Genomic DNA, 14677 nt, shown 5'->3' with positions numbered 1-14677 from the left:
TTAGCTTGCTACGTGTTTTGTAGCTGGACGTAACTATTATACACCATTAGTTTATATTAATTAGTTATTTAGCTAGTTCTTAGGTGCAGCAGCTAGCTAGTTTAAATTCACGCAGCCTTGCTAATCAGCTAGCTAGGTTGCTATCTATCTAGCTAACTAGCGCTACCTGGCTAGCAGCGTAGCTACACAGGTGCGGGAGGCCACGATGAGGAATGTGAGCCATCGGCAGGCTAGTCAGCTTCTCCACAACAAATTTGTTGTTGTACTTGGAGATTCGAGTGAGTATAGACGATCCGCAATCTAACCCAGTTATTAATCACGATGTTAATTAATCCCCATTTCTTAAAAGAGTGCTGTAATAAAGATGCTGCTGATTATTAAGACGTGCAACATTTGAATGTCCCCCTCTAGTCCAGCGCTCTGTGTACAAAGACTTGGTGTTACTTTTGCAGAGAGATTCTTATCTGACATTGTCACAACTAAAAAGCAAGGTATGTCCTTCCTAATCAGATTCACATTTTGTCTGGCCATGACACATTTAGCTAGCTAGGCAGATGTCTGTGGTTTGGGTTTGGCCCAGATAGTTGATGGAGACGTTAGGCTATGCAGTTAGCTAATGTTGTTCTGATCGTATATTTAAGACTTACTTCTGCTATTGGGATGCATTTAATTGTGTAACACTAAGTTACAGTGGATTGTACGTCAGTTAGTTTAAAGGTGTAGAGATATGGACAGCCATCTTTCCTCCTACTGGAGCAGATAAACGTGTAGGTGTCTAATGAGAAGGCAACACGGTTCTGTGAGTTTTTATTTCCCCATCATCTCTGATCAGGGAGAGCTGTCCTTTGAACAGGACTGTCTAGTAGAAGGAGGAAGACTAGGTCACATGACCAACGGCACAGAGTACCGAGAAGTACGTCAGTACCGCACAGACCATCACCTGGTCCGCTTCTACTTTGTCACGCGGGTCTTCTCCAGGTACATGGAGAGCATCCTTGCTGACTTCAAGAACGAGCTGAAGCCAGATGTGGTCATAGTCAACTCCTGTGTTTGGGATGTGTCAAGGTAACAAACCTGTAAACCTGTGTGTAATGCTATAAGGACAATAAATATTGCCTCTGCACAGCAATGATAATGATCCAGACTGAAATGTGATATGTGGTGTTAATTTTTTTAATTAATAATTATATCTCTGCAATGAATGTTTATTCAATTTTTCTTCCATTCTGGTGTTTAGATACAACCGGAGGTGGGTCTCTGAGTACAAAGAGAACCTGCACAAGTTCTTTGCACAGCTAAAAGCCATTCTGCCAGAGGAGTGCCTTGTGGTGTGGAACATGACCATGCCTCTGGGCAAGAAGATAATAGGAGGCTTTCTTGTACCAGAGGTGGGTCTCTTGTGTCTTTAGGTGTTCTAAAGCAGGGATCATGAAATCCAGTCATGGAGGGATGAGTTTAAAAATTGAAACTTGGTATTATACGTCATGACCAAACTACTCCCATCCTTAAAAAGTATTTAAATTTGATGTTTAGCTTCTGCTTTTATCAAGAGTGATTTAAAGTGCTTGTAATAACTAATAAATAATAAACTTTGCTGGACTTTAAAATCAACAATACACCCCTTAGCCACTTTGATAGGCTCTCGTTTATCATCTATAGTTAAAACCTTTGTCAGCAATCAAAATTGGGCATCTAATCATCTAGGGATCAGCAAGCTGTTTTAGAGGGTGGCAAGAATGGAATTATCTGTGAAATGTACAATTAGACCTCGTAGATTCTTGTCTAACCTTTTTAACATTAACATATCAACACAAGACATAGATTCACTACTCATTGCTGCTTCATTGAAAGAATATCGTATTGAGACAAATCAATAAATGAGTTGTAAGAGTACATGCAGTGTTTAAAATCAAACATTAGATTTTGTCAGTAATCCATTTGAGGTTACCTACGCCAGAGTAATCAGATAATGGGATGACTCTGTGTCTATAGGAGTGAGGCAGTAATCTGAGTTCTGCCTTGCAACCAGCCAAAAAAACAATTTTTTACACATTGAGCCACAATATGAACATGCATCATCTAGAAGATTGAGTATTCAAATGCTTCAGCGTTGCTCCAGAAGTGTTTTTGCGTCGCCTCGCAGGTGCTGTGTTAACGCTGCTTATTTACTTCTGGTTCCACGGCCTGGTTTTCACACGGGCGCAAACTGAGAAATCCGTGAATACTTTGGTTAAGAAGATGTATGCACTGAGAAATCGAATTACTGAGCTAAAATTCAGCCCTTTCCTGATCAGATTTCTAGACCTTTAATATAAGAAATCTGGGTGTGCTGTTTACAGGACTACCATAATAATCTGATTACTGCTAAAAAACTGATTATGATCGCATCAAGTGCATGTAAACGCACTTCCTGATGTATCAGATTGGATTTTGTTCATTACACCCCTACATACAAATTTTTTGTAGTCAGTAACATAATCATTGATTTAATTTCTTTCATCTGTCAATTCAGATTGAGGACAAAGGCCCAACGCTGCGCTTTGACGTGATCGAGGCAAACTTCTACGGTGCCATGCTGGCAAACGCATATGGACTGGACGTTCTAGACTTGCACTTCATGTTCCGGTTCAGCCTCCACCACCGCATGAAGGATGGGGTTCACTGGAATGCTGTGGCACATCGTCAAATCACATGCTTGCTACTAGCCCATGCTGCTCAGGCTTGGGGCGTGGAGCTGCCCAGCCACACTGCCACAGGTGAGTAAAAGAGAACATCACAATCAATCCAAGACCCACATGTGCACATTTGTGAAAGAAAAGATGGCATGTGAAACATTTCCACAGCTTTGTGTGTTTATTACCCTGAAATACCAACTTCACATGTGTATGAGACAGAAGCTGCACTTGCTCGAAGGGAATATAAAAGCTATTTTTTGTGCTGAGCCTGGATGACGGTTGAGGGGAAACCCAGATTTTGATTTTTGAGTTTCTGGAGGTAGACTTTTGCTTTCATTTGCACTTTTGTTTTTTGTTTTTTTACTGGTAACCTCATCTTTCAGACCAAAGTAAGATGTGGTTGCTGGATTATACCCAGACTACCTATCAAAGTGCCTATGGACCATCATACGTCTGGGCAGGTTCTGGCTATTATGGAGGTAAAGAGCTTACTGCATGGTTTACTTTTTACTGTTTCACTGTTGGTGAGGTTGGGCTTATCACAGAGTCTTGTGAATTTATAACAACCTTCACATGAGGTTCAGTGCATTCAGTTATGCAGGTAGACGATAATAAGCTATAGTCATTGGAGGATATAGACTTTTACTAAAAGTAGTAATATAATAATGAAGTTAACTAATTATAATGTCTACTGTATTTTCTCAGGGTCTGTCTGGCCCCAATGCCAGCAGTATGATGGCTATGGGCCTCGTTTCTATGAAGATGGACTTGCTACACTCTCTCAGTTTGGTTCCGGTTACTTCAGCTTCGGGAACATTGAGCAAAAAACAGCGCAGTCCAGTAAGTGGCAGATCTTTAGCTTTTATCATCACTAACATTACAGACATATACATTCTTAATTAAGATACTTCTTAAGGTTTGTCATGTTAACATGTTTTCTTTTTTTGTGTTGAAGGTGGCCACAACAGCTTGCTTCCCTCTGATCACAGACCCATGTCTGCTGCCCCCTCCTGCCCACCGAACAACTATGTGATGAAGCAAAAGCACACAAAGCGGAATTATAACCCATACACTCGTCAGAAACCAAGCCATTCCCACAAATACTAAAAAACAGACCTCAATTTTTTTCTGTAGGGGTAAGGCATGCTGAGTTTGATGTTGTCCCACGAAACACTTTTTTGATTTTACTTGTAAATATTTTTAGGCTGCAACAGTCCATACGAATCGTTTGGTTGTTGTTTGAAGTAAGCTGTCGTAGACTGTACAGAATTGTTGTTGTTGTTGTCTTAATGTTGTGCCGTTTGTATTATCCTCAAAATTGTGCCTTATTTGTCTTTTTACATAGTTTTTCCTGACCCCCCCCCCCCCCCCCCCCCTTTTTTTTCCTTGTTAGCATTGAAGTTCTTAATCATCCCAGGATTTTATTGGTGTTATTTTTATGTGAACACCATACTTCATTTGTATTGTCTACAATTCCTTGATGTTCCATTTAATTTTATTATAGATGTCATGTCCATCCCAGCCAGTGTTCTGCCTTTGGTGAAAACAATATTGGCTTTTTTGAAGCCTGTTACAATATTGTATGGGATTAGCTTGGCATTGGTCTTATGCATTTTGCTGTCATGTATTCTTTTTCCCTTTTAATCATGGCACTTATGTAAGTTACAATAAAGATCTTATGTGTACAATCATGATAGTGCCCCCGTAATCAGTCTGCAGATGTTTAAGACGGGAGTGTGATATTTCTGAAAATGTGTTTGGCTTTAATTGAATCTGACAATGGGTGTTGAATTCCCAGTTGTTGATTGGAGCTTTGGAAGTACTCCTGGCTTTTTTTTCCATTAGCAGACATAACAGAGAATTTCTTATTGCAGCTCATCTCTTCCAGGGAAGAATATCTGATGGTAATTTAAAAATAAATATTAGTAATATTAAGTAAATATTAATATAATAAGTAAATATTCTATTAATTCATTTTTCCTTATTTATTTTGGGAGTATACCGATCAGCCATAACATTAGTTCCACCTGCCCTCCTTGTACCACCACAACAGATCTGACCATTTGTGGCATGGACTCCACAAGACCTTTGAAGGTATCTGGCACCAATACATTACATACATACAGCAGATCCAATAGATACTTATACCTACATACCAGGAAAAACCCACAGGACCTGCCTGGCCTAGTCTGAGCCAGTGGTCTAGCCATTACAATTTGGCCCATGTCAAACTGGCTCAGATCCTTAAGCTTGCCCATTGTTCCTGCTTGTATCACCTTCAAGTACACACGGTTAACTTGGTGCATAATACCCCAACTTCGTCACAGATTACACTGTAGATGAAGATGATCAATGTTTTCCACTTCACCTGTCAAGTGGTACTAAAGTTGTGCTGAATAAGATTAAATAAGCGTATATGAGAGTATATGTAATAAGCAAAGTGGTTCTCATTACAGTTAAAATGTGCAAGCCTAGTGTGCATTGCCCTTGTCCAAGGTTTAAGAACTGGTTAAACCTTTAAGAAACTGGTTTTACCTTCAGAAAATTTTAATGAAAGAAACATGTTGACAAGACAGCATTTTGGCAGTGATGTACGTTTACATTGAGTGTCAGTGGTGGGCTATACATGGACTTATCTGATAGCAAAAATAAGTGACTCCTCTTAACTCTCCAATTTCATGTACTCCTACTTGAGATAGCACTTCTGAACCTCGACTCTCCTTCTCCAACCAAAGCAGCCTGGCATCAGGGTCTTCATCTGAGAACTGCAGCAGGTGACCTGAAGGTTTCAAAACTTTCAGACATTGCCTTACAATTTGGCCAGCCTTCGACTGCCCTTGCTTGGACCTCACCAACGCATCTGTCGTTCCCTTGTCCACTATTAAGGCCAGGCTCTGGGCCCCAAAGTGTCCTTCCAGTTCTGTGCAGTCCATTTCTTGGAAGACTAGGGTGGAGAAAGGGTTGCAGGGTTGTACTGGTGTGCTTTCTGCATGTTCCTGCATCAGTCGCACTGCCACTGGAGAGATGTCAGCACAGGTCACCCTCACAGCACATTCTGAGTGTTTGTAGATACAGGGCCCCAAAGCTGATGTACCACAGCCAATATCCAGAACATGTAAGGGAGCATCATTGCTGGATGTGGTCTGCAGCAGAGGAAGGATGCAGTCTTTGATTGCATGGAAGCCAAAGAACCACTCGAAATTCTTGAATGTTCCCTTGCCGTTTTCTGTGTAAAATCTGTCCCACGTTGCCTTCTTGTCCATGTTTTCAATTAGGTCATCTGTGGATATACGATATATGTTAGGTGTATAAACATGCTACTTGTGACTACAGGTTTCCTCGGGAAAAGGACCAGATATCAGGCCTCAGTCTACCACTGTTTTTAAATCTTATATCATAAAACTAGTTGGATGATCTGAAACATTTAAATGTAACAAATGCAAAAATAAAGCGAATAAATACTTTTTGTAAAATTCAGTTCCAGCTCATGTAGTTTTAAGTCAGTTAGCTAAATACAAGGTGAGCATCTGCAGAGCATGTACAGTAGACTCTCACAATACAGTGTTACCTACTAGTGTTAGCTATACAGCCCTATTTACAAATACAGGATGTTTTGTAGCTATGACCCCTGCAATGATCATAATGAGCAGATTGAGGAAACAGATTTGCATAATAACTGCAATGTCTCAAACAAGGTCAAGAGCTGAAGAGGCAGGTTTGGACTTATACTTCCTGAGCATTCGTGCCAAGATCAACGTCCTCTGAGTAGCCTTCCAAGAGCATGCAAGTTATCTGAGAAATGAGAAAACAACCTTCCCAACTAACTTGTTAAACTGGTATGATGCCAGCGCCAGAGTGCCTCCTTCTCAAACCTCCTCCTCCTCAGAGACAGTGAAGCCCTGATTACTTTCAGCATTTTAACAGGCTTGAGCTTGAAGGTGGTTTCTCTGCACCTCTCTCTCTCTCTCTCTCTCTCTGTGTGTGTATGTGTGTGTGTGTGTGTGTGCGTGAGCGCGCGCTGCGGTACAGCAGTGACCCGGCAGTGCTGAAAGGTTCACAGAGGGAGGGGGGAAACACAACCCCTATCCAAGATGGCGGACGAGCAGCAGGAAACATCCCAGGGAGAGATGGAGGGTGAGTGGATGCAGCGCTGGCTTTTTAAAGTACAGACAGCCCGCTTAAAATGTTCTGCGGCTGTTTAGCTTAGGACGCCAGGTCCTCTGTGTTACTTCGTCTCCATTTCGGGACCTGTCTCAAAAATACGGCTGTAGTGTTTCTGGGCCGCGCTGCAACATGAAGAGGAGGAAAGAAGGAGGGAAGGAGGGAAGGAGGGAAGGAGGGAAGGGGGAGGCCACGGGTCCTCAGTCCGCAAACAGAGAAGGCAGATAAAGATGCAGTGATTTGGAGAGCAGCTCGGCATGTCAGCGATGCTCTTCTTTCCTGGCCATTTTCCTCACTGACCCTGTTTGTCTTCTGAGTCAAACGCCTGTGTAAAGCCTCAGTGTAAACAAAGCAGTGGGTGCTCTGCTGCCTCGGACACTCAAAACACTGAAGCGAGCGAAGCGATGCGTTCATCTGCTCCTCACCTTACCCGGCCTGGATGCTGAGGACGTTAATGTCACCGTTCACTAAAGCCTGTTTCCAGCCGTCAGCCAGTTTGTGTTGAAATTTGCCAGCCATACTTTTTGCTGACTCGAGTAAACTCGGTTATGCGGTTGCTGAAGCCTTTTCCTCAGATGTGGCTTTAGAAAAATCTTGGCATTAACGTACCAGTGTTTTATCAACATTAAGGCGCTATTCGACACCTACTGTCATAAATGTCTCTACAGTACACTTTTATGCATATCGTGGCTGTAGTCAGTGAAGTTCACACAGAGCCGCTGCGTTTTCCTTTTAAATGTTCTCTTTATTTGTGTATTTAGTGAAATTATTATACTATGCAAAATATCAAAACTTTTTTTTACTGCTGATCAGTTATTGATCTCAGTGTTACTGAGCTCTACTAAAGCCTGAGTAGACTGATAAATCACTGTGCTGATCAGTTATTTATCTCAGTGTTACTGAGCTCTACTAAAGCCTGAGTAGACTGATAAATCACTGTACTGATCAGTTATTTATCTCAGTGTTACTGAGCTCTGCTAAAGCCTGAGTAGACTGATAAATCACTGTACTGATCAGTTATTTATCTCAGTGTTACTGAGCTCTGCTAAAGCCTGAGTAGACTGATAAATCACTGTACTGATCAGTTATTTATCTCAGTGTTACTGAGCTCTGCTAAAGCAGGAGTAGACTGATAAATCACTGTACTGATCAGTTATTTATCTCAGTGTTACTGAGCTCTTGAGGGACAAATGAACTGAAAAGTTTTCACAGTAGTGAACATGTTCAGTACTGATGATTCACTGGAATTATCTGTGTTTTATATCATAAGTAATCATACGCATTATTAAGTGTTAGAACCCGAAACTGTCTGCATGGCTGTATTTTAAGCTTCATAACCGACATTATGCACGTTATAATGTTCAAAAGTACTAATGATTCTCGAACTGTTGAGCTATGCAAACAAAACAAATATGTAAATTAGCCTAAAAAGATTAAAAAAAAAGATTAAATGTAATATTTATTATCAAATATTGTATTTAGTGCAGTTATTATAGCATGCAAAATACTGAATAGAACTAATTTTGTTTTAATAAGACACATGAGTTCTGCTAAAACATGAGTAGACTGAAAAATCACTATGCCTATGTGTCGGCTGGAGGGAAACTCTGTCGGCTGGAGGCACTCTGGTATTGTAACAGCTGTGAATGCGATGTTAAAAAGTTGATCATGAAGATGTTTATGATTATAATGTGTGCTCACTGAGTTTTCTGGTCTTTTGTAGGAGTGAACTGCCTTGCTTATGATGAAGCTATAATGGCACAGCAAGACAGAATTCAGCAGGAAGTAAGTAATGGTGCACTCTACATTGCGGTGCAATAGAGTCCAGCACAGTTTGGTGATTTCTCTTGGGTGTTTTTTACACCTGTAATTTGTTTGCTCTGGTCTGAATCAGTTAGAGTTTGTAAACTTGGAGTGTGGACCAACAAGTGGACCAACATGTCACAACTAACCATGTGAGCATGTTCTCTCTGCTTATTGGTCAGACCTGTTTGGGTTGGGAGCAAGATAGTAAATGGAGGAAGAAGGTCCTATGTTCTGGACTAGTGCATATGTGTGTGCTGTTTAACATGGAGCAACGGCAGAGATGGCATTTAAGCTTGTGTTCCCCTAACACTTGGGTCGGAACAAGGTCAGATCATGATCTCACCACAAGCAAACCGCTGCAGAGTTCACTTTGTGACTGGACCACTTCTTGTTTCTGTGTGTTTGTTTTGGTCAGCATTTAACTGCGACTCCTGTACACCTGCCCCACCTGAATCACACCAAGGGTGAAAACGAGCCTCTGATTTTTCAATGTAGGTGTGAAAACACCCTTAAACCTTCCAATGGGATTTAGTGGAGAAACCACAAAACTGTGCAGGATCTGACCCTCCAGGACCAGACCTTCCCAATTCCGCTAGAATCAAAAAGGGTTCTGTGTAGTATTGGAAAGGTTTTCTCTGATTTCTTGTCTATAGCAGAACCTCTGTTTTGCTATGAAGAACATGCTTTACTTTTCTTTTTTTTTTTTTTGAAGAACCATCTGTAAGAGGTTTTCCATCATAGAGATGAAGCATTTAACCAGGCGAAGAACCTTTTAAGCATTGGTATTGCCATAGTGCTCTTGTCTTTAATAAAGGGCTCTTGATGAACCCAGTTTTTAAGGGTGTAATGGAAGCATGTTAAGCCTAGAATTCTGGAGGTTGCAGCTTAACCTTTTATTTATATATATATTATTATTATATATTTTTATTACTAATTTCTGCCACAATGTATGGTAGCTTCTTCAAAGTTATGCTAACATCTTTGATTTCATTGATTCACAGCTTGGAAAGATGTTAGTCCACAATGCAATGCTAATTTGGGAAGTACAAAGATACTGGAATAATTTTGGCATCAGCAGACCTTGGGTTAAACAAACCTGGAATTTCAGTTTGTTTAAACCGATATTGAAATATGTTTTTATTGTATTCCAGAATGTTCAGATAATTTCTGGGCTACTGTGTTTAATTAGCTGCATTTAATTCTTACACAAGTAAATGTTATATTTCTCTGTATTACTAACCACTAAAGTGCATGCAGTACCAAATAAACATTCATTTATTATATTCAATGAATATCAGCATCGGCTCTGAATTCCCATATTGATGCACCCTAATGCCTAATTCCTTAATTGCCCTGTTCCTTTTGTGTTGTTAAAGAGCAGGTATGCTATTGTGACAACTCCAGTGATTTATATTTATTTATTTATTTATTTATTTATTTTTTTTGTACAGATAGCCACTACTAACCCCTTAGTGTCAGACAGACAGGAACTGTCTGTGCTACAGAAAGAGTATGCTGAAGAAGACACCATCTATCAACTCAAGATTAAGGTTAAGATCTTTTGGGCATCAGTACATTTTTATTTTTACATGCAGTTTCTATGATTTTTTATTTTTTTAGTATGACATTAGGAATCGATTTGAACTGTTGTATTTCCTGCAGGACCTTCACAAAAAATATTCATACATTCGGAAGACGCGGCCCGATGGAAATTGTTTCTACAGAGCTTTTGGCTTTTCACACTTGGAGTCGCTACTGGACGACAGCAAAGAGCTACAAAAGTAAAGCCTGGGTTTTGTTTGGTGCTTTATTGTGCTTTATCTTATTGTGTGGCATCTTTCTGGCCACCCATGCCACAAATTAAACTAGACTACTGATGTAAACATTTTTAAAAATATTAATTTATAAAATATTAAACTATAAGACTATATAAGACTATTAAGTGATTAACCTGGAAATGTACCCTGAAAATTCCCAATAATGCAGTAAAGTTAATGGTCAAGATCCAGTATTACATTATTGGGCAAATTATTACATTATTGGGCCTTCTTACACTTTTATGCAAGTTAAGTGCACATTTTATTACATTATTGGGGAATTATTACAATATTATGTCTCCAAAAAAAATTTAAAGAAGGCAAGGTCCCAATTTTGACATTCATTGTTATACTTCTAATTATACCTATTAACCCTTTAACCTCTGTATAAAGGTGTTCAATCAATTACAATATTGTCATAATTTACATCAGTTTCATGGGCCTTCACATAGAATCATGTGGGACTAGCAATTACCAATTAATTCCTAATACTTTCTGCATTAGGATTAATAATTATACATTATACAATTATACATTTTTAATTAATAAATGATTAACCTAGCGTTCAAGGGGTTAACTGAACTTGAATGCTGAATAATTTGTACTTTGATCATTTAAGTCAAGGCTAATGACCGTGCTGAATTAGGTAATTTTCAGATTTGTCATAATATTTCTAAAGTTGATTGTTTCTGTGTTGCTGATTTGATCGAAATATGCATATTTTAGGTTTAAAGCAGTGGCAGCAAAAAGCAAACTGGACCTTGTGAATCAGGGATTTACTGAGTTCACTATTGAAGACTTTCACAACACAGTGAGTTGGAACAGTTTTTTAAAAAGTTTAAATAAGTGTTTTTCTTATTTAATTCTGTATGTTTTACTTATTGTCTTGCTCTTGGCTTTAGTTTATGGACCTGATTGAACTGTGTGAAAAGCAACCAGCCCTTGGGGAACTGCTGAGCTCTTTTAATGACCAGAGTGTGTCTGATTATGTGGTGGTGTATCTGAGGCTGCTCACTTCAGGCTACCTGCAAAGAGAACACACCTTCTTTCAGCACTTCATAGAGGGAGGACGCTCCGTCAAAGAATTTTGCCAGCAGGTAATCAGGAATTTTGGGGTACAAAATCTGGGCAATATACCAGTGTGCTGTGATGAGTGGTTTAGACAAAAGTATTTAGGGGGGAAAAGCACAAAAAATAGAAAAGTGATATAAGGCAGATGAATGGCTAACGGCTAAATGTCCCTGTTCTGTTTTGTAGGAGGTGGAGCCAATGTCCAAAGAGAGCGACCACATCCACATCATTGCCTTAGCTCAGGCGTTAAATGTGTCCATACTGGTGGAGTATATGGACCGAGGGGAGGGCGGCACGGTTAACCACCACGTCTTCCCAGAAGGCAGCGAACCTCGCATCTTCCTCCTTTATCGGCCAGGCCATTACGACATCCTTTACAAATAGTGATCCTCATTCTGGCACAACGGTGGAGGAGATTTACGCCTGAGAACCAGCCACGATTATTCATACATCCATGCGCGATGGCTTCACCGCGGTATTACAATGAACCGTTCTCTTCACTAAATTTTTTCCCCTTATTACAAAAAAGTAAAGAAAAATCAGCAGTGAATCCAGCATTAGGGTTGTACAGTTTTTTTTTTTGTTGTTTTCTTTTGTGGTTGTAAATGTTATCAACTTGCTTTTAGTTAGTGTTTTTCCTTTGTTACACTGAATTTCATGAGTTTTATTAAAGGGATTTTCACCTTATGGCTAAAGTGTATGTGTAGCAAGCGTAAGCTAAACTGTCCTCTTAGTAATAGAAGTAGAAGTTGGTTGTGTATAATAATACAGTTGAACCCCAGACTGCTCAACACCAGCACTCACTAATGCACCTCCTGTTGATAGATTTGGATTGCAGGACAATCTATTACAGCTTATTCCGCATATCAGTACCTCAGTGCTTTTGAAGGCAATAATTGAGGCGCACCTGGTTCAGCTTTAGTGGGTGTTTAATGCCCTGCCCGCCCACACATATTCCCCTCTGTACTGGGTGACTGTACCTCATTAAAGAGACATCAAATCACTGAAAAGAAGGAAGAAAACAGGCTTCCCCTCCACATTATACACAATGTAGTGTACTATGTAAGTCATGAAATTACACCTTCTAAATCTTAACAGCATCATATATATTTTTTTTATCTGACTTATATACCTCACTATATATGCAATGTGCCGTCAGCGTTTTCATAGACCTGTTTTCCCCGTCCACGCAACACCCAAAAGCTTAGTTTTCAGTGATTAAAAATGATGTAATGGTGTCTGGATATTTTTTTTTTAAAAACTCAGATTTTGGACTGGGCACAAGTAGTGAAACCACCAGACTGATCTTACCTCAAACTCTCCAGCACCAGAGTTAAAATACCCAAAAAGTGGAAGTAAGGTGGTGTGAATTAGGGTGGAATTTGTCCAGTTGTAAAGTCAGTGACTACACTAAACCAACCACTATACAAACACAAATTCAGGAATAGAACTGGATTTCATTTCATCTGTGCCACAGAATGTCTGGTGAACGGCTGAGCGATAAATATGTAGCACTTAAGCCAGCCTTATAGGGACTTCCTCCAAGCTAGTTTCTTTCTGCAAAGAAGCCCACGATCAGCTTTCATTTTCACATACTGAATGTAATTCTTGTAATGAGTGTGAAACGAGAGCATCTGCAGTCAAACTAATAACACACACAAACACACTGCTTAAAATATTAATATTTTATCAATTGTACATATTCCACTCTGGACTAATATAAAAAAAAAAGAACTGATCAAATACTATTTTCTCACATTTCCAGCCTGAAGTTATTTACGAAGGTTTTTATACAACAGAAAGAGTACAAAGTAGGTTATATATACACAAGGGCATTTTTGGCATTTTCTTGTAGTAACAAACTACACATTCATTATTTTGCCAGAGTGAGAAAAATAAATCAATTCTGCAGGTCCTTCAAAAACAATCCTGAAATCAATCTAGAAAACAGAAATCACTGCAATAAACTGCTTTAACATCTCTTGGTAGAAAATAAGGCGTTTTCAAACTCTCAAGGCATTAAATGTTCAATAAAGCAGCATTCTTATTTCTTCAAGAAAGAAACCTCCACAAGGATAAGGCTATTAGGAAGCAGTTTGCCCAGAGGGTGCTGTATTATAGTCTGACGTAGTGTATTACGTTACACAACAAATTTTTTCTCAACACAAACTATGAGCGTCTAATACTCATAACTAACAGAGCTGCAAGAAAGGTCAAATGAAAACTAGACCTGGAGAGGGTTGAGGCTATCCGACTGCATTTTAATGAATAAGCACCATATTTTTGTTCTTGCCTTCATCAAATGACTCTTTGGCAGCAATAACAACAACAAAAAAAAATCCTGAAATGAGTTCTGGAAAATACAGTAAAGCACTTAGTATAATGAAAAGCTTGGAATATGTCTATGTTTATGCTTTGTCCTGGGAAAAAAAGAGACTTGTCTGGACAGGACCCGTTTCCCAGATATCCCAGAAGAAGGAATGCCACCAGGTTTAATTAACCTGGCTGAACAGATTTGAAGGTTAAAGATGGATGTCTCCACTGAGCCAAGAGCTCATTCATGTTCTAAAAAGCCAAAGCATTTCAAAGCAAATTCCAGTTTGAACAAAACAAGCCACTTGCAACCCCCAGTTAGGTCATCCTGTTCTTCAGTGATGTTGCATCTTAACTTTGTCCCTGACTTTCCTGCCTCCTCTAACGGATCAAAAGTAGCATGACTACCTTTCCAAGATACGGAACGGATTTATTAATTAGTGCTGAGTTTGCTGATATGAGACACTGAATGGATTCTTCATATTCGCTGAGAGATATAAATAAATAAATAGCAGTGCATGGAGAATCCCTCAGTTGAGATCAACGACAGGTACGCGCACAGCTGTAGCGTGGGTTGGACGTAGTGTTTGGACGCTGTGTTCCTGCTAAATCTGGTTGAATTCCCAACACACGGTTTCAAGTAGTGCCGCTGCAGTGCGAAAAAAAGGTTGCTGAGTGGGTAAAAGGTTGGCACCAAGCATTAAACTACCGTTGAAGCGTTGGCTGTAGCATCTGCGCTTCTTAAGAAGTCATGTGCATCTCACAAGCTCTTCACAAGGTCCAAACGCAATGCTCTATATCAGATGCCCGACTCTGCTGAAGCAAACCGAAGCA

General features: G+C 39.7%; 3 protein-coding genes across 3 annotated transcripts; 2 read left to right on the top strand and 1 right to left on the bottom strand.

The window, feature by feature from the left end:
* The first annotated feature begins 205 nt into the window (after positions 1 to 205).
* Positions 206 to 3838, top strand: fam113 (family with sequence similarity 113). The gene is made up of 8 exons (XM_072688582.1): positions 206 to 278; positions 412 to 491; positions 833 to 1065; positions 1238 to 1388; positions 2513 to 2756; positions 3059 to 3154; positions 3381 to 3515; positions 3631 to 3838. The coding sequence occupies exons 1-8, from the start codon at positions 206 to 208 to the stop codon at positions 3780 to 3782; spliced, it is 1164 nt and encodes a 387-aa protein (XP_072544683.1). The 3' UTR covers positions 3783 to 3838.
* A 1416-nt stretch (positions 3839 to 5254) lies between these two features.
* cskmt (citrate synthase lysine methyltransferase) lies at positions 5255 to 6646 on the bottom strand. Its single transcript, XM_072686817.1, has 2 exons — positions 6501 to 6646; positions 5255 to 5955 (listed from the first exon to the last, which is right to left on the bottom strand). The coding sequence occupies exons 1-2, from the start codon at positions 6589 to 6591 to the stop codon at positions 5285 to 5287; spliced, it is 762 nt and encodes a 253-aa protein (XP_072542918.1). The 5' UTR covers positions 6592 to 6646; the 3' UTR covers positions 5255 to 5284.
* Positions 6647 to 6718: 72 nt separating this feature from the next.
* otub1b (OTU deubiquitinase, ubiquitin aldehyde binding 1b) lies at positions 6719 to 12211 on the top strand. Its single transcript, XM_072686816.1, has 7 exons — positions 6719 to 6809; positions 8560 to 8621; positions 10094 to 10192; positions 10305 to 10423; positions 11186 to 11270; positions 11362 to 11556; positions 11717 to 12211. Exons 1-7 carry the CDS (start codon positions 6767 to 6769, stop codon positions 11912 to 11914), a joined length of 801 nt encoding a protein of 266 aa, XP_072542917.1. The 5' UTR covers positions 6719 to 6766; the 3' UTR covers positions 11915 to 12211.
* The last annotated feature ends 2466 nt before the right edge of the window (positions 12212 to 14677 follow it).

This window comes from Salminus brasiliensis, chromosome 9, assembly GCF_030463535.1.
Source record: "Salminus brasiliensis chromosome 9, fSalBra1.hap2, whole genome shotgun sequence".
In the NCBI taxonomy this organism is placed as follows: Eukaryota; Metazoa; Chordata; class Actinopteri; order Characiformes; family Bryconidae; genus Salminus; species Salminus brasiliensis.
This window is presented reverse-complemented; position numbering and strand designations above follow the sequence as displayed.

What these genes read in the sequence shown, in the direction of transcription:
- fam113 (XM_072688582.1), top strand. Translation starts at nt 206, where the DNA reads ATGAGGAATGTGAGCCATCGGCAGGCTAGTCAGCTTCTCCACAACAAA. An exon ending in TGTTGTACTTGGAGATTCGA is followed by an intron (nt 279 to 411) that starts GTGAGTATAGAC and finishes GTCCCCCTCTAG; the next exon opens with TCCAGCGCTCTGTGTACAAA. An exon ending in GCCCAGCCACACTGCCACAG is followed by an intron (nt 2,757 to 3,058) that starts GTGAGTAAAAGA and finishes CTCATCTTTCAG; the next exon opens with ACCAAAGTAAGATGTGGTTG.
- cskmt (XM_072686817.1), bottom strand. Translation starts at nt 6,591, where the DNA reads ATGCTGAAAGTAATCAGGGCTTCACTGTCTCTGAGGAGGAGGAGGTTT. An exon ending in GCATCATACCAGTTTAACAA is followed by an intron (nt 5,956 to 6,500) that starts GTTAGTTGGGAA and finishes GTATATCCACAG; the next exon opens with ATGACCTAATTGAAAACATG.
- otub1b (XM_072686816.1), top strand. Translation starts at nt 6,767, where the DNA reads ATGGCGGACGAGCAGCAGGAAACATCCCAGGGAGAGATGGAGG. An exon ending in ATCCCAGGGAGAGATGGAGG is followed by an intron (nt 6,810 to 8,559) that starts GTGAGTGGATGC and finishes GGTCTTTTGTAG; the next exon opens with GAGTGAACTGCCTTGCTTAT. An exon ending in AAGACAGAATTCAGCAGGAA is followed by an intron (nt 8,622 to 10,093) that starts GTAAGTAATGGT and finishes TTTTTTGTACAG; the next exon opens with ATAGCCACTACTAACCCCTT.